Raw genomic sequence first — 19111 nt, 5'->3', positions numbered from 1 at the left:
ACGGTATCATACACCGTACTCCCACATCGCCATCAAGAAGACACAGTATAACCCAGGCTGTAAATCTGTGCATGCAAACACACCCGTATATACACACACAAATAGAGGAATTAGTTGAGGGTTTAAAAGAAACCCTGTCTTCCCAAGAACGTGAGTGATTGTAACTTCATAGCATAGCTAAATAATTGGTATGGGGGGAGTGTGGTTTAGAAGAGTCTGACTCAGCTTCACGTTGTGAATCTAGTTTTACCACTGCCTTTCGATGTGATCCTGAGCGGAGCTCTCAGCTTCCCTCCACTGTAATGCCTTTTGCTTAAAAAGACGAAGAAGAAGAACCATTCAGTCCCAGGTGAGGGTGGAGAGGAAAAGTTCACACTGAATAATGCTTGTGGAGGTGCTCTGGGTGAGTATCTCTGGTGAAGGGCACTACAGTATGATAATAATTGCATTGTCAATATGCTGTTAGGAAAAATGGTTTACTGTCATCTAAGGAGCTCTTCTGTAACTAATTCTTGTTCTTTTTGCATGGGGCTGATGGAAGTTCACTGCTCTAGACATCAAGGAGTGGATTATTTTAATGAGTGGTAATCAGTATTAAAGTTAGAAGCAGAATAATGCAGAACAAGGAAGTCATCCCAAAACGCACAGGGAGAACATACTCATCTGTGCTCAAGTATAACACATATTGAAAATACCACTTCTCCCTGTGTAGCTACGCTTGGGTGCTGGCGATGTTGGGGAGGAGTGTCTATACTAACATCTGGCCTGCTTTTGAGTGCTTCGATCAGCATCTGCATGTGATTGAGTTCTCAAGTTGGTCAGAAAAGCTGCTGAGGTTGACAGACAAGATAATAGGGGTCAGCTGCTTTTGTATAATTATGTATTCTATTTGGACAGGTAGGAAGGTGCCTTTCCATTCAGCAGTCTTCATGAAAAATAAAGGGTTTATGACAGCACATCTCTTGGGCAGAATATGGAGGATCACAGACAAACTGGGATTTTAGGATACAGGGATAATCCACTCTTGCAGTGCTGCAGACTGAGATTTATCAGCTACTCAGCCTTGGTTCTTATTTGCCCTTGCCTAAATCCTTTCGAAGGGTGACAGCATCCACAACCATTCAAATTGCAAGCAGGCCAAGTACAGAAGTCAGGGGGGTTTATTACAGGAGAAATGGAACAAAAAAAATTGGGAAGCTTACAGTAGAAACCATGTCATGGTGAATAAGGAGTCAGGCTTCAGTCCTGGGGAGAACTGGCATCCAGCCGAGTTTAAATTAGACGTTAGGTTTTTTCACTTCTTAAACTTGATCTTGGATTTCCTTCTGCCACCTCACATCCTTTTACAGGCAATAGCACTGTAGCCATGCATATTTATGACATTCAGGCATATTTTGCAAGTCACCTTCACAACTTCTCTTCTTTTCCTGGAAAAACTGGTTGGTTATGTAGAGACCGAATTTGCAAGTCTAATCTTCAGTGCTTATTAACCCTTATTAGCCTGGTTGCTCAATGGACAGATAAGTCTCCAGCCTTATTTGCAGTTTAATTTCCTTCTATATATTAAATCACAGCCCGTTCTTCTGTTTAGATTTCATAATCCAGATCCCTTCACACGTGAAAGCAACCTGCATGTTCAGCATCCCAGGAGAGAGCCAGTGGTCATGTTTGAGAGAGAGCAAGCACTGATTGCTAGTGCTATACACCTTCCTTCCGGGGAGCCACAGGCATGAGGAGCTGGTTTGCACACCTGCATATACTTTCTTTGCCTTAAGCTCATGGTGAAGCTACAGTAGAAAGGCAAATGCTATTTTTCCTCCTCAGACTTAAGAGATCTCTGAGTCTGAGCTAGAAGCACTCGCTCTATTTGCTTGTGGTTATTTCCAGACCTGCTGAAGGCCTAGAAAGCACAGCCACCAACACAAGCACAGTTGCTTATTGAGGCAGAGGTTGGTGTGCCAGGAAACAAGTTGTTGGAATAAACACAGCTGTGTTTTTCCCATTACAGTGTTCTCATTTACTGGGTCAGGCAGCCACATACCTTGTCTGTGCGAAGGTGCAGGGTGAATACATGTCCTTGGGAATAGCTAGGACTATAGGAGCTACTCTTGAACTTCATCTTGGATAGGGTTTTCCAATGTTTAAGACAAATATAGTTGTGGTTATAGCTATTAGAGGGAATGGTTAGAGCTTATTAATAGTGGGGAAACCAACCTGCTATGGGGTATACATACATATAGAGTATACGAAGGCAACCTTTGTAATTGAGTGTGCTTTCAACGCTTCCAATTCTACCATGACAGCCTTGTGCCCCCCACGTTCAGGTTACAGACAAACCCCTCGGAGTTCCCTGTGAAGAAGCCTTTTCCCTGTGAGGGGAAGAACCATTTTCTCTGCATCACTGCCCCTGAGAAGCTCCTGAACAGATTTTGACTGCGTTCCCCATGCAAATGTCAGCTCTGGGCAAACCCGCAGCCACAAAATGCTACAGCAGAGGGTTTCAGAGGGAACAGTGGCCTTGTGTCCAGGAGAATAGCCTGGAACACAGAGACTGCCCACAGGCAGCAAGACCCAAGGGACCAGGCAGGGCTAGGAAGCAGTTCATGTTCCAGCACTGGAGCAATTCCCATTGCTGCACCGAGTTAAGCTCATCTTCACCACCAGGCTTAGGCTGGCTGACGGGCATCTCTGACCCTCAGTTTCACTTCAAAGACAAGTTGGAATGATTCCGAAAAGCAGGATTTTCAGTACAGTCATAGGGTTTGTCCTGGGCCAGCAGAGATGTCTGCATTAGGTTAGTGCTGCTGGATCCCCTATGGAGTGTGGAGCTCCCACCAGGCTGTAAGAAAACCCTCATGGCTTCAGCATTCAGGCAGAGGCATCTGTCACATGCCAACAGCACGACAAAAGGACTTGAAGCCATGAGTTGTAAGGCTCAGTGGAAAAGTAGCCTTGAGTTACCTGGATGCAAAAGAGAGAATTCAGCACCTGTGGCAATGAACAAAGTCAGGCCCTGTTATCAGCTTGGACCAGTGCCACCAGCAGGGACAATCTGCTGTTTCCAAGGTGCTATTTCAGCTACAGCTGGACCTGGTCTGGGGATGCAATGCTGGGATTATCACCACAACAGGTTTGGGAAGCAAAGGCTCCCTTCCTGAAATTCACTGTAGTCTTTGCAATAAAACTAATCCAATCGTATCCTCCAATTCCCCTTTCTGCAGCACGGCCTGGGAGAGACACATGGGAAACAATCCAAGTGCCTTTTCCAGCACCTCATGTACAAACAAACATCATCCTAGCAGCACTTCCCAGGGTGAGCTGCCTTCACCAGGTCCCAGCTTCCAATCCCCCCCCCCCCCCCCCCCAGTTTTTCAATTAAGTAGAAATTAATTCCACTTCCATGAACCATTGGCCACATTCTGCTCCCAGGCACTGATAATAATGCAGAATGAATCACTTGCTGCCAGCGCTGGGTGGAACCCCCAACCTCGTCACAGGCACACAGGGCAAACTTCCATCAAGCAGGAATGCGTTGCCGTTTACGGAAGGGGTGAACCGCGGAGTGCGGAGCGTGACAGAGGTTTCCTAAGGGGAGGGAGATAAGACAAGGAGAGCTCTCATTCTTCCAAGGCACAGATTTTTATCACAGCACAAAATCAAGCAGCTGAAAAGATTCCAGTCACAAAGCGCTGTTCTTTGAGAACGGGTTAGGCTGCTTGCCCTTGTGTAGGGACCGACTGCCACATGGCATCTGGGATGGAAACGAGTCCTTAACCAGGTTATTCCTATGGCTCATGGCCATTATCAGATCCTAAAGGCTTTTACATACCTAATTCTCTGCAGGTTCTTCTTGTCATCCCCTGCAAGGCAGCTAGAACATGGACAGTAGATACACACAGATGAACGTTACCCTGAAAACCCTGAACGCAAACAACACCCCCACTACATTGGCTCCATGTTGAGTGGCAGAGGTAGTATTTTATTTTCTGAGCATCCCTCCTCAAGGACACTAAAGAGGTTGTAAAACATCACTAAATGGAAACAAAACATCGCCAACAACAGGAACGCAAACCTGCTGGAAAGGAAAGAGCAGCAGCATTCAGGTATCAGAAAACATGAGAGCTAAAGTGCTTGAGATAATGTCTTAACTACGCACAGTCAAGTCTCTCTTCCCCATAGAAATGCTAGTTTTCAACAGCACCTGCCTGGCTGCATAGGTTTCTTCACCAGTCTATGGCAGGATAACATTACTAAGCCAGAGCCATTACCCAGAAGGGGTAGGAGCAACATAGTTCTCTCTCTCCCTCATACTAGAAGTAAGTTAATAAATAATACTCAAAGGAACACATTTGAAAGTTCAGGCAGCTCAGGTGGGACTTCAAGGGAAGCAACCATAGAGATTTCCCATGCAGAAGTCACCAGCGTGGCCTGAAGCTGAACAAAGCTTTGGTGGGATTCATAAAGTGCTGTCTTTTACTATTTTGTGCCTGTCTTTAGCAGTGTTTTCCCTCAAACCAGCACCAGGGTTTGTGAGTTAAAAAGATTCTGAAATAAAAGAGACCAATTTTCAGTGGATGTTGGAGACAGGCAATTGCACAGTGCACATGAAGAGAGTAAAAAGAACCCAAAACCAACCCAAACAACAGAAAACCCCAAACCTACCCCAATTATGGTAAAACTTTTCACCCTTAAAAACAAACACCCACCAAGCACCAAGAGCAAATCTGAAAGCAACATCTGCCTCCTGGTTCCCCGGCTCGCTCCAGCAAGGATGGTTACTACATGGTACAAGCTCAGCAGCAATGGTTGTGAGCCTGAGCCTGCAGGCACTCAGTGCAAAACTCTCCCTGTGCTCAGCCCCATGGGAGTGATCCAGTTTTCACTGAAGCCAAAGGGAGCTCCCTACAGACTTCAGCAGACTTTGGATGGGCCCCAATGACCGAGAGTGGGAACAGAACCTTGGTTTACAGTCAGTTTTTCTATCCAGCCACAAAAGCCACCCCCTGAAATTCCTGAAGGGGTTTTCAATCTTCCCCTCCATGCATGCATTTGACATCCAGTACAGTTAATAGCAGTTACACATGCATATCGATGGGAGAAAAAGTCCCAGTCGAGTGGAATTACTGGTAGTAAGAAAAGAAACCCAGCAGAAACGCTGGGAATCCCTAAAGACCCAACTCCCTCCGGTGAATCCGTTTCCCTGTTTAAACCAGCCGGCATTTAGCCTGCTGGGCTGCAATGCAGGAAGCTCTATAGTGTGTGTTGGTGTGTGCACGGGGGTGTGAGCAAACGGGCGGCGTTCTGCGGACAAGCCACCTCCTGTCCCAGCATCCCAGCAAGCATCCGGAGCGCCGACCATCGCCGCTCTCACTTGTGAGCGCTGCTGTTGTAATCGTCCTGTGCCACGGAATGGTCTATCCTGAACTCCTCCTCCAGCCCACCGGGCGCCTTCACTGCATCCCCCCGGGCTGCAGGTTGGAGACTGTCTGCGCCGGCCCCCTCCAGTCCCAGGATCTGTCTCTGCACCAGCTTGGAATAAAGGCCTCCTTCTTCCATGAGCTGCTTGTGCGAGCCCTGCTGCACCACGCGGCCCTTGTCCAGCACAATGATGTTGTGTGCCTTCTCCACAGTGCTCAGCCTGTGAGCTATGACAAGCACTGTGTGGTTCTGCAAGTCGCCGTAGATGGCCTGCTGGATCTGTGCGGGAGGAAAAGACGTTAGTGCCTGAGCATCAATGGCTCTGCTTCGGAAGGAAGAACAGCAGCTTTGTAGTCTCTTTTAAGAAACCTCTGGACAAGGGATTTGCTCTCCTTTGGCTACAGAGGACACAAGACTCCCTGCAGCACTACTAGCACCAGCATGTCCATCCCAGCTCTTGCTCTGCAACCAAAAGACTGTCTCAGTGCAGCCAGCCCTCAGATATGCACACAGGTCTGATCCTGCAAACTGAGTGCTTGTTGGAGTTGGACCCCAGATTTGGAGGCCACGAGGTGTTGGCACGGACTGCAGGAAGCCAACACTGCTCAGAAAAGGGGGGCTATTTCCTCAGCGCATCAAGGCAAAGCAAGAGAGAGGTGTTTTCCAGCCAAGAGACAGACAAGTAGCACTAAGGTCTAAAGGCAGGCAGATGGCCACCAGGCAGGTGTCACATTGACACCCCTGGCTAGCCAAAACTAACTCCTGTCTGGCATTGGGTACCATGCACATGGCTGAGGATCTGCAAGCCAACAGGCTGCTCCAAGATCGGATGCTCATACTGCTCTGCTCCATGGGCCAGCAGTGCTCATCCTCTGGGACTGGGAGACATCCTCACACCTCAAGTTTGAGCTATTCTCCTTCACATCATTGAACAAGTGAGGCCAAACTGCTACTGGCAGAGCTGTCGCATCCCAGCCACATAAACGAGCTCAGTTTACGTTCCTACAAGCGTGGCTTCTTTGGTGCCTTAGCTGGGATTTTAGCTCAGGCAGTCCTGCTCTCCCTACTGCAGTACCAGTTTCAGGGTCTTCCTCAGGATTCCATCCTAAAAGGCTGCACAGAGTTGCCATATGCCAGTTAACACTTCCCACATTTAAAAAGGTCAGAGATCCCCATCTCACCAGGTTCATCAGGTGCCGGCTGCTGTGAGCATAGGATTTTCCCTTCTTGGTTGATTATTCTTGATTATTCCCTTCCAATGTTACAGCAGCATTGGAAACAAATTCCTGCTCAGGAATTAGCATCCTACCCAAACCTCTGATTGCACCATGTCAAGACTAAGCTTGCCCACCGGCTGGAAACTGAAGCTGCAGCCTTTCCTCCAAACCCAGACTGCCTCTTTGGCCCAAACACGAGTCACCTACTCACCGCGTGTTCGCTCTCTGCGTCCAGTGCACTTGTGGCTTCATCCAGGATTAGGATGGGGGGGGTTCGGATCAAGGCTCTGGCAATTGCCACTCTCTGCTTCTGGCCACCTGAGAGCTGGGCTCCTTTTTCACCTGCCTCTGTTGGGTTAAGGTAGAGAGGAAAAGGGTCAAGTTAAAATCAAGAGCTGCCATCAAGTTCAGCTCCCAGCCACAGCACCAGGACGGCGTCACACTTTGAAGCAAAGACCATGTAAATGCTTCTGCTCACTTGGCAAAGCAACATAAATGAGCAAAACATCCCTGAGGCTGCTGTCCTTCCCTCCAGCAGCAAGTTCTCCACTGTTGTCCCAGGGTTTGAGGGACTGATGCTCATGGAAACAAGGCAGAAGTCCTTGAGACCATCCAAACTCAAACTCCCCTGCTCACCCATAAACACAAGCCATTGTCAGCCTGAGCTGCCCCTTCTCAAAGGCCCACTGTCACAAATACACCAGCTTTTATTACTCTGCATTTATCACAGGTTTATTTTCTTCCTCTGTAGGTGAAGTTCTGAGCTTGTCTCCTGATCCCTGCACTGAAGAGGGTTGAGACTGCCAGTGCCACATCTCCATAACACTGCCAGGCACCGGGAGCTGGACTGGTCAGGATGGGATGGGGAATGCTCATCCTTTTGCCTGGAATGGGCTCAGAAATCCTGCAGCAGCTCAGTCACCCCAAAAGGCAGCCAGGGTTCTGCACCTCTCCATGTAGCTGCCCTACACCACCACCAAGGTGCCAAGGATCCATGTCCATCACTACCTGCCTGACTTTCCACCCAAGGGGAGAGTTTGTTTTCCCTAGGAAAGTGCAAGTCCAAACAGAGGGATTTTGGTACCTGTGTGGTATCCATCCTGTAACTCCATGATGAAGGAGTGTGCATTGGCCTTCTGGGCAGCCTGGACCACTGACTCGAAGGAGGCTGAAGTTAAGCCATAAGAAATGTTATCTGCAATAGAGCGGGCGAACAGCACCGGCTCTTGGCTCACCAGGGAGATCTGCAGAGAGGAAGGGAAGAGCAGGGGGTTGGAAGCAGAAGATGCACTGGCCGGTATCACAGATCATCAGCTTTTGCTCCTGCTGGGTAAGACTCAAGCAGAGCCCCACCATTAAACCAAGATACAGAAACTCCCATCACCGTTTGCTCTTCCCAGAATGGGAACCAGTTGCAGGGACAAGGCAGGCTGGAAAAACCCTCTCTTAGGCTTTTGCTGATTTCCTCTTCAAGGCCAGTAATCATGCTTGGCCTCTCCTGCATCTTTCAATCCAAAATTAGCAAGTTAGGGACATAGCTGCTGCAATCCCTTAATTGCTTAGCAACAGCCTCCCTGTCCTACCTTACAGCCACTGCTGCTCGCTCACGCATTCAAGGCTTTGTCAAACCTTCAAGACTGGAATAAACTGAACCCTCCAAATTATTGCTCAGCACTGGGCATGGAGAGAGCCAGTGGGACATGGTCATATTTTAATTGACTTCCCCCCATGCTCCTGATGCCACACCAGGCTTTCTAAACTGAAAGACTCGCTTGTCTTTTAATGCTCCCTCGGTACGGGCAGGGAATGTAAATCAGTCACAGTGACTCTGGCTTCCCCTCCTGTCTCTCATCAGTTGTTTGCAGGTTTTCCTGCTGACTGGTGAGGCCATTTGCTCTGGAGGCAAACAAAGAAAGCAGTTACTTGCAGAGGAGATGAAGGCTCATCTGTGCTGAGACACGGATGAGAGCCAAGGGGCCCAGACCCCTCTCTTAGGCAAACCATCCAGCCCCTTTAATGCTCCACTTGCTGCCAGGGTCCTGAGGTGTTTAACTCCCCATTATCTGAGATTTACTTTACGATCTTAAGGCAGAAAGTGCTGGAGGAATGCAAAACTCTTCTTGCAAACCCGATTTAGATGACGATTAATCCAACAACCATAAACATATTTCTACTGTGTCAGCCAAAAGATACAACACAAAACATGGGTTTTGTTCTGGCTTCAGATGGCTTCCCCCTCCCCATGAAACCACTCCATCCCTTCCCTTCCACCCCCACTGATTATCCGAATTAGTTTCCTGGACCACCTCCAGCTTTCTGGACATCTCAAAAGTTGCCAGATCAACTCCCAGGCAACATGCATCACTACCATCCATCCATCCATCCATCCATCCATCCATCCATCCCCTCTGCTCAGGCGATAGCTAGAATACACGTATCAGTCGCTCGTACCACTGAGTGCAGGTACTTGTGATCGTACATGTTAATGGGATGCCCGTCCAGCAGCACCTGCCCGTCTTGCAGAGGGTAGAAGTTCTCCAGGATGTTGACACAGGAGCTCTTCCCACTCCCCGAAGGACCCACCAGTGCGGTCACTTTGCCGGGGTGCAGGGTGAAGGACACATTCTGCAACGTGCATGGGAGAGCATGCTCAGGTCCTGGCTTTTCCCAAGGGAAAGCAGCTTGGACACCAGGCAAGAAAGGTAGACACAGTCTGGCCACGGTGACCCTCCACCATGGCATTGTGCTACATCAGCCATCTCTCCTAGCTCCAAATCTGCCTCCTGTTGTAGCAGGACCTCTAAAACCAGCCGAGCAAACTAACCTCCCTGCTGCCTCCCCCCGCCTCATGACCTCAGCCCCTCTCCCATGGAAACAGCTCAAGGCAGCTTGGCAGAAAGCCCTGTACCACGCTGACGTGTTAATGCCTGAGCAGGGAACAAAGGTTTCATTAAGAAATCTCATTCCCTGTGAGGAAGGTCGGCCCTAAACACCCACTGTTCCTTATAATCTGTTTTCCAGCATGCCACTGAGCTTGCCTTTATGCATCTCCAAAAGGGCAGCTGACACTTCCCATGCGATGGGTTATTGGCCATGATGGAGAAGTGATGCGTGATGCCTCGTGGTGGGGAGCACTCTGCCCATGGGGCTCACCTGCAGGACCTGTGTTGCAGAGCGAGTGCGGTAGGAGAAGGTCACGTTCCTGAACTCCACCTTCCCATCCACATGGTCTGGGGCCAGGGACCCATCATTCACCATCGTTGGCTTGCGGTCGATGAACTCAAACACCTTCTCCGCAGCTCCCACTCCCTGCATCAGGCCGCTGTAGACGGAGCCAACGGACTGGAAGGGAAGAGCAACGGTGAGACCCTCCCATGCAATGGAAGTCAGTCAGTGCCACTCACAGGGAGAATGGTTGAAGCATTCCCAAGCCTTCTATCATCTGACATGAACTACAGCCATCAGACACAAGGGAAGAAAGGTCTTCCCCCTCTGCAGGGTACGGAAGGGGATATACAGATGCAACCAGGGAAAGGGTATCTAAGAGGATGATGTGCATGGGTAGACTAAGAGGGGAACAGGAGGAGGAAACACATGGACTGGGAAGAGATGTGCACCAGGAGATACATGACCCAAAGCTCCAACAAAATTCTTCACCCATCTCTTTGCTCAAGACCAGCAGCTCCCCAGCACAGTGGCTGAACAGAATCCATGTACTGCAGTGCATCACTCCAGCCCCTAACGATGGCTAGCTCATTCCCTAACACACGTGTTCCAAATGCAGAGCAGCCCCAGGCTGAACCCTTTAAGCAACTGTTTGGCAGCTGATAAGGCCGTTTCCTGATGGGATATATTCCTAGTGGATTTACCATTGGACTTTCCCAAGTACAGCTGCTGCATACTGACACTGGCTTCCCTGGAATAAACCCATCACATCTGCCCTTTTCAGTATTAAACCTAGAGCTGCAGAACAGCTTATACTGCAACTGCCTTTCCCATCAGGAGAGGGGAAAAAAACCCCAAACCAAGCCAAACACACCCCAAAACCGCAGCCTGGAAACACCACCAGAGCCTGCAGCCATCTGAACAGATGGTGAGAGCTGGGCAAGCTGCCTCCAGCTCTGCTCTGCCACTGCATGAAGGCTGAAGCACCACCAAAACCACTCCTGGCTGCGAGGAAACCTCGGCTTGATGGTTTCTGCCTTGATTAGCCAAGCTTATGCCTTCACAAGGGGAAGGCAGCCCTGGGTGGGCTCCACCATCCCACCCACAATCCCATCATGCTAATGCGCTGCCAACGCAGCAGCTTGCAGCCTATCCCTGGGAATAGAAAGGAAAGAAAGAAAGGAAGAAAAACGAATATAATTGAGTTTTTAAATGAAGCCTGAAATTTAACAGGCAGCTTCGTAATCCCTGCATCCTTCACACCAGGAAAAATGCCTGGGAGGCAGCCAGGACTCTGCCCTTCAGCAGGGCCAGCCTAATCCCTTTGGTCCCAATTGCCTTTTCAGGGGACAGGCAGCACATTCAGGTTGCAAGGAGGGGAGCAGAGGGAAGAATCAACCCACCGGTGAGCAAAAGCTACAGCACGAAGGAAATGCATTGCAGGAAAGCCAACACTGCCCTGGGACCTTCACGAAGATGAACATCATCTCGATACAGGGTAGCCCAGAGGGATAAACCAGCCTCACCTCCATGCAGTCTCCTAAGACGAACTCATAAATGATGAAGGATATCAGGTTTCCACTTGTCATCTGCCCCGAGATCACGAGATGCCCACCGTAGTAAAGGATGCTGACTTGGACCACCAGGAGAGTCAGCTGAAAGCAAGACAACACCCCCAAAATCAGCAAGGATAAGTGGCATTTTGATGCCTTTGCAATTACTCACACAACAGCCCACAATTTGTGTGCTGACATTTATTCTGAGCCCCAAACCGAGGATCCCTGACAGCTCTGGCAGTGAGCATGGATATGGAAAAACAACTCAACATGGGCTGATTTAAGGAGCTGGGCTGGCATCTTTCAACAAAACACAGGTCCAGAGGGACAACAGCCAAGGAGGCAGAGTTTATCTGAAATAACAGAGCATCTCATGAACCTCTCTTGTGGGCTAACATCCCCAAGCATAATCACATGTACCCAAAGGATGCAGTCACCTCACCACCAAAATAAACTTTCTGTATATGACATTTTGATTTAGAACACAAAATCATGGCAACACAAAAAGTACTCCTCCTTTGTACATGTCTCTGAAGCATAACCTCAGCTCTTGGCTGAAATCAGTGCAGGGGGTACCACCTACTCTAGAGAGGAGACAGATGAGCTCTGATATGACAAATACCAGCCCCTGCCTTTCTTCATCAGGTTCTGTTGCATGCTGCCCGAGTGCTCAGAAAAGCAGTGATGCTCTGGTGCTCCGTGTGGTGTCTGTGGGACAAAAACACTGAGGGAAAGAATTCCTCCTCTATTGCCCTGCCATGATCTGACCTTAAGATCCTGTGCTCCCTCCAAAACAGACTCTACCTGGGCTGTGCTAAATCCTTTGATTTCTTTATGCACGAGCCCTGCAGGAGCAGCTTTTAAAGGGTTCTGCCTCCTTTGTCTTGGCAGGATCTGTGCCGACCCAGTTCACATTCCAGCTCCACCTGGGAGCCCAGGAACAATGCTAAACATGCTGCACTTTTGCTTCCAGGCTTAGGAAGCCATCAAGTCTCCCACAGCTGCATGAGGGCACCATAACTCACAAACCCTTCGCCAGGGGGTACTTAGAATGTGCAGAGATAAGGGCAGCCTCACACGAGGGTTTTGCACAGCCTTTGTTATCAGCCGATGCAGAAGTCCCAAACCATCTGGTTTTCAACGATGACACAGAAATTGGGGAAAAAAAAAAAACAGAAGAAACAACCAAAAACCAGCCCCAAACCCCATCAGCCTCCCCCTGCCACCACCCCCCAGAAAATCTGCTTGTGAGCAGGAGCTCAACCAACGCTGTGGCTGTTTCCCAGCCGGAGCCCCGGGGATGAGCTGGCACAGGCACGCAATGCAGCAAGGCAGAGCACGGGGTTTTCCACGACCTTGAGCAGTTATCAATTCCATTATTATTTGCAAGAGAAACCAGGCTGTTCAGTGGCACGGCACAGCTGCCCTAAGGGGGAACGGAATATACTCTGAGGAGTAGGAAAGTAATAATGAAGAGACAGAGCATCACTGACAGCGGATATTAAAGCTGGGCTCACCCCATAAAGCTCCTTGGAAGTGGAAAAGCGCCACTGCACCGTGTGCATTTGGGGATCTGAAGCAATTCCCTACCCATTCCCAGCTCCCCATAGGGAGCCGCTTACCCCGCTGGACCAGACGTAGTAGGTGTAAGCCAGGGCCTCCCGCTTGTTGAGCTTGTAAACCTGCTGCAGCTTCTGCCAGTACACGTTTGCCTCCGCTTCCTCGTTGGCAAAGCTGCGGATGGTCTTCATGGCAGAGATGGTCTCCTCAGCAGTGTTGTTTGCCTTGGCCAGGGCGTTCTGCACATCCTTGGAGAGCTTCTGCAGGGAGCAGGGGGGAGGCAGAGAGGGCTCAGCAGGCGCTGGGCTGCCCATGGAGCATCTCCCCACACGCCCCGGGCTCTGCTGGGCTCGGGAAAAGAAGGCACAGGTGACATCTTCCAGGCCGTGGGCAACAGGGCTGAGCACTGGGATGAATCCCACACTTTGTGCCAGGGGGAGAATGGATTCATTGTGCTGTCCCCAAGGAAGGACTTGGCTTGCAGGAGGTGAAATGCCCCGTCTGGGGCCACTTGGGAAGCCTGGGGCAGGCTTCCTGCTGATGGGATAGGGTCAGCCTGGCCCAGGAGCCCTTCCAGGGGTTTCCAAGTAAAAGGGACGGGTCTGGAGACCAAGGGGAGCTCCTCTCACAAGCTTCTGACCCACAGCAGGAGCTGGCATTAGCTATGGGGAACAGCCTTTGGCCCCACACTAGCCCCAGGCAGAGTGGGGAGCTCAGCACTGGGTTTAACCCCCACTGAGTCACGGCAAAATGACAGGAGAGACTGCCCAAGGACAGGCACATACAGGACATCCCATGGCCAAACTGCCTCTCCTGTCAGACCCAAGACGTTTCCACTTCTGAGCATGAAGCAAGGAAGAGCCGAGGCTACAGTTACCTGCCCATACATGTTTAATGCTGCCATCCTGCCCCCGCTGCCAGTGGAAAAGCACTCAGATATCAGTCCCACCACTTCCAAAGCCACCCACAGCCTCCACAATGGCTTCAGGAGGGGAACAGCCCAGCACTGCAGCACATCACAGCCACGCCGGCTACTCCTGCCTACCTTGTAGTACTTCCCATAGACATCAGACACCAGCATGATGATGGGGAAGCCCATGAAAGTGACGAGCGAGAGCTTCCAGGAGAGGCTGAACATGAAGAAGATCACCCCTGTGGCCTTCACCACGTTGCGCAGGAAGATGTTGATGTTCTGGGAGACCAGGTCACTCACGATGGTCGTGTCCGACGTCAGGCGGGAGATGACGTCCCCTGCAGCAACAAGGGGTAGGGGAAGGGGAGAGCAGGGACATGTCACCACTGCCTAGCCACATTCCACGCCAGGGGCCACATGGAGCTCTCCATTCAACCCATTCCCTCACTGGGGTATAAAGGGTGGCATGGAAGGGGGGAGACTCCACCACTGTGGATGTGAAGCAAAACGGAGGAGCTTGGATTGCTGCATGCAGGAGGGACACCAAGAACAGCCCCAGGACAGCAAAGGGGACCATGGCAGCATCCTATACTGGTGTGCACCCTGTAGGCACATAGGTGCATGCATGGAGTGTTTGCTGGACCACTGAATGCACCTCCAGAGCTGTTAACCCAATCCCAACTTATATCCAGTTGATGTCAGGAGCCCACCAGAAGCTGCCTGCACTTTTCCTCACCATCCCGGCAGGACCAGCCAGGGCTGCTTGGGTTTATCCATGTGCTCTGCAGCCTAGAGCTGCAAAGGACATGGGCTTAGCTACTAAGGAGTGAAGCTCCTGTGGTGCTTGTTGGTGGAGCTGAATGCTACAGCCAGCAAACATCACCCTCAGTTCCTGAATACTCCATACTGCTTGAGTCCAGCTGAATTCCCACATTTTTGTTTAAGTCCAGGGTTACCCGTATCCCGCTTCCAACATCATCTCTGATGTCCTCAGCTACCAGGGCACTGTGCAGCTATTGCTAAATACAGCAACAGCCTCAAAACTAAAAATACCAAGACTAAATTAAATGGGCAAGAAGTTACAGTGTGCTGGGACCATGCCAGAGCAGCACGGACCGGGACAGGATGAACTGCAAGCAGGGAGAGCGACGGGCACATCCAGCAAGCTTCACACATCTGAGGTTTCTGATGCCTGCAGCAGAACTGGAGAGTGGCCACCAGCAAGCACTGACAGGAGGGATGGGAGGAGGAAAGCGGGTGTTTTGGGGATGAATGGAGATGAGCATGGGGGACTGCGGAATGTCAGGCTGATGGTGGCAATGGGACATCCCCAGGGTGCTGGGCAATCCCATCCCAACCCCATAATAGGGGGAAACCAAAGGGAAGAGCTTTCTGCTGCTATTTCTAAACACAAGCACTTGGGTGCTGCCTCTGGCTGTGTGCTGGTGGGGCAAGCCAAGGGAAACACAACACTGGGATGGGATAGAGCAAATCCAAGGGGAAGAGGAACCTACCTGTGCGATTCTCATCAAAGAAGCTCATCTCCTGAGCCACCAGTGACCTGAAGAGGCAGTTGCGGAGGCGAATGTTCAGTCTTGCAAATATGAGTGTAAAAACGCCGCCCCGGATACCTGCGGCAAATGAGCTAATTGCAGATAAGAAACGTTATAGACCAATGGACATGAAACCCAGCCCCAGCAACACAAACACCCCAATGCCCAAGGGCTTGGTACCACTTCCCAGCCTAGGAAGTGATGGCTAAACCAGCCCGCACCTCTTCTGGGTGCTACCAGCATGGGGATGGCTGGTCCTAACCCCAGTAGTGATAAACTTCCAGAGGGGACTCTGCTGCTGGGACAGCATTCCTTTGGAAACCCGCTCCCTGGGTGTGTTCCTGCTCCCCCATCACCAGCAGACAGATGCGGAGGGCTACACCACAGCCTCACGAGTGCCACCACGTCCTCTCTGCACTGTGGTAGCACAGAGAAATCAAAGCACATCCCTGGAGGCTGGTAGGGACATGGCAATGGGACAGCCCATGCCCACTGCCACTGTGAGCTCCTATGAGAAAACCCCAATTCCTCCTATTCAGAGCCAAAACCAGCCCCTGCAATTACCTTCCTATGGCGAGCAGCGACATGACCAGCACTGCCGTGGAGAAGCGGTCCATGCTCTTCTGTACCACGATGCCATCAATGGCCAGCCCCGTGTAGTAGGGCAGGAAGGTCTCTCCTGCCAGACAAGCACAGGACATGGGGGTTGAGCTCCATGGCATGGGATCAGCACAGGATCAGTATTCCAACTGTGACGGCTTGTGGACAACCCCATTCCCACCATAGAGAGACTTGCTCATCACACAAGATGCCACAGGAGGTGCAGCCCTCGGCGGCACATGGGGATGTTTCATTTCCCAGTGTATTTTATCCCCTTTTTCTTTGCCTCATTGCATTTTTTATCCATCCTGTGCGGGACATGCAACCCAGCAACCCCAAAACCCAATCCTGGGATGCTGTCAAGCCCCCCACTATGGCTCCATCCTGGTGAGGATGGGAGCGCACCACAGCTCCCCACGTCCCTTCACTCACCCAGGGCAGCCACGAGGAGGAAGAAGGAGGCAATGCCCAGGAAGAAGGCATCTGGCTTGGTGTAGGACAGCAGTTTATGGATGGTGGGACCCGCTGCCTCCTCCCGCTTGTCCCGTGGGGTTCCCCCATCACAGCTCTCCTCTGCCTCAGCACGGGATCCAGCACCAGGCCCCAGCGCCTCGCGGGAAGAGGTGACACAAGCCAGAAGCTGCCACAGCCCGAAGGTGGCCGCCAGCGCCACGTAGGTCCAGGCAAAGAGCCCCCAGAACCAGGGGTCCCTGATGGTCCTCCGCACCTCCGAGTAGAGCAGCAGCTTCACCATCATGTAGATGCCCATGAGGAGGCAGACGATGGTGATGAAGGTCCGCGATGCCCTGAGGCGCCGGGGGCCATAGGCTGTGTTGGTGGCCACCCCGATGGCGGCCCCCAGCAGCACGCAGCTGCGGTAGAGGCAGCCCCCCCAGATGTCCAGCAGCGAGTTGAAGATGTTGAAGTGCCGCAGGTCCTGCAGGACATCCCGGCTGCTGCGGCCATGGGTGTAGAGCAGCGTGGTGACCACCACATCGGCCCCGCTGAGCACCAGCGTGCTGGCCACTGCCTTCCAGGCGCGCATCCTTGATGCTGGGCTGGGGTTCACCAAGGCAGTGAGGGGCAGCTCTAGCACAGGCAGGACATGGTCATGTCAGCTTCTGCTGTGGGGCGAGAAGTGGGACACAAGGTTGTTATTCACCCTGGGAAGGTGGCAGGGAAAGGGAAGCAAGATGGGAGGACAACCATACCAGCCCAACCTGACCCCAAACACCACTACTACTCCTTTCTCCCCTCCTATGCTGCATACGCTCCAAAATGCTCCATAAAACAAGAAGCACAAATGAAGACACGTTTCCCTCTCAGGTGCCTCTACCCATCCTGAATCCCAAAGCAGAAATCTGCACAGCTCAGTGGGAATCTGCATCCCTGCTTGCTGTGGTGGGGCCGGCCAGGAGGTCCTCAGCAGCTGGGTGATGGTGGGACATCTGTCCTGTGCTATGGAGCTGTGAATGTGTTAAACTCAGATACTTATGATCTGAGAGTCCCTCTCCACCTTTCCCGGCACAAAGCTGATGCTGAGCCCTCAATCCGAACCACATGAGAGCAGAAGGGAGAGCAGCTTGGCTTCATAACAGACCCCGCACCATCAGAAGAAGAAGAATCCCAGGTACAGCAGCCTGTCACACCTTGCCCTCTGGAATATTCACTTGGGATAACCCACTAAGCCCCCTGTGCTGGCAGCACGCAGTTCAGCCACACAACAAAAAAAACCCAGTAGATTAAAAAGGGGTCAGAAATCCACAACCGCATCCCATGGGAGAGGGAAGCTCCGGGGTGGAACGCCACCTTTACCGCCACCCATGGGTCTGGCTGGTGGCAGAGGTTAAACTGATGCAGGAAACGTGAAAAGCTCGCCTTGGTTTAAACCCCACCTGCTTCTGCACCATGCCCAGCGGTGCCACGTGTGGGCACGAGGGAGGGACCTGATCCTTGGACTCGTGCTGGCCAAGCAGCCCGTGACGGTGCACGGTGCGGAAGGGACGGCACAAGGATGCCATGCGCTGGCCACGCTCTGGCCGCAGCCACCTCCGCAGCCACCCAAAAGCAAACGATGGGGAGAAGGGCACCTCCCAGCACAGCGCCCATGGCCAAGAGCACGCTCGGTGGTTGGGCAGGTGGGATACAAGGGTAAGAAGCGGAGGAAAAGGTGGCAGAGGCTGCAGTGTAGGGAATAACGAAGGTCTCTGGGGTCGGGAGGGAAGGAGGCAAAGCGGAGCAGCGGTGTCAGGGAGGAGCTGGACACGCTTCCCAGGGTGCTCGCTGCTGCCATCCGCTGCAACGCTGCGCGGATCCGGCCCGGTGAGGAGGAGGAGGAGGAGGAGAAAGAGGAGGAGGGCGAGAAGGAAGAGGAGGGGGCGGCCACCGCAGCTCTCCGCCACCCGCAAAGGTATCCCCAGCTACGAGGGATGGAGAGGCCCAAGACCCCTGCCTCATCCCAGCTTCCCCATGGCCGAGATGCTTCTCCCACGGGAGACTCCCGGGAAGGGCCGTGCCCGCCATAGCAAGGGACACACAAACCGTTCCCCCCCCATCCATCCCCATCCCGTTCCCCCTCCGCAACGCAAAGGCAGGGCAGCCCCGGCCCCACCGGACGGCTCTTACCGGCGGCTGGAATGACCGGGAACCGTCCGGGATCAGCCCGATCCTGCCCGGCCCAACCTGCCGGCGGCGGCGCGTCCCGGGAACAAGGTCGGGAGAGGGCGTGGCCTATGCATGACCACGCCCCCCACCCCACCCGACCACGCCCCCTCGCTGCGGCGCGCTACTGGCGCCGCCCGCGGTGCCAGCGGGACACCCGCTATGGGGGTACCCGGAACCCCGTTACCAACACCGATGAACCCTGTCCTAACGCGCCCACGGCAGCCTCCGGAGTTTCCCCACCTCAGGAACTTTTCTCTTTGTGAAATTGAGCTATTTTTTGTATTATTGGATTGGGTTTATTTCACTTCTGCAGGTGGGGGGGGGGGAATACAACACAGGAGGTGGCTTTAAAGACAACCAGGACAAAGAGTCAATATAGTTTCTTCTATTAACCCCTAAATAGAGGTTTAAATTAGCCAGGGGTTTAAATGAACCTGACACAGAGACAGGTAATTTCCAACAATT

The 19111-nt window shown here is 52.1% G+C and overlaps 1 protein-coding gene across 1 annotated transcript; it reads right to left on the bottom strand.

The window, feature by feature from the left end:
• Positions 1-3958: 3958 nt before the first annotated feature.
• ABCB9 (ATP binding cassette subfamily B member 9) lies at positions 3959-18649 on the bottom strand. Its single transcript, XM_061466252.1, has 12 exons — positions 18608-18649; positions 16415-17106; positions 15947-16061; positions 15344-15474; positions 13962-14167; positions 12979-13176; positions 11327-11455; positions 9789-9977; positions 9087-9260; positions 7720-7879; positions 6847-6983; positions 3959-5697 (listed from the first exon to the last, which is right to left on the bottom strand). Exons 2-12 carry the CDS (start codon positions 17025-17027, stop codon positions 5368-5370), a joined length of 2382 nt encoding a protein of 793 aa, XP_061322236.1. The 5' UTR covers positions 17028-17106; positions 18608-18649; the 3' UTR covers positions 3959-5367.
• Positions 18650-19111: the final 462 nt, after the last annotated feature.

The sequence above is a fragment of the Pezoporus flaviventris genome, unplaced genomic scaffold (genome assembly GCF_033815535.1).
Source record: "Pezoporus flaviventris isolate CSIRO_AGI_PZ_B2104156 unplaced genomic scaffold, CSIRO_AGI_Pfla_v1 ptg000041l, whole genome shotgun sequence".
Taxonomy (NCBI): domain Eukaryota; kingdom Metazoa; phylum Chordata; class Aves; order Psittaciformes; family Psittacidae; genus Pezoporus; species Pezoporus flaviventris.
This window is presented reverse-complemented; position numbering and strand designations above follow the sequence as displayed.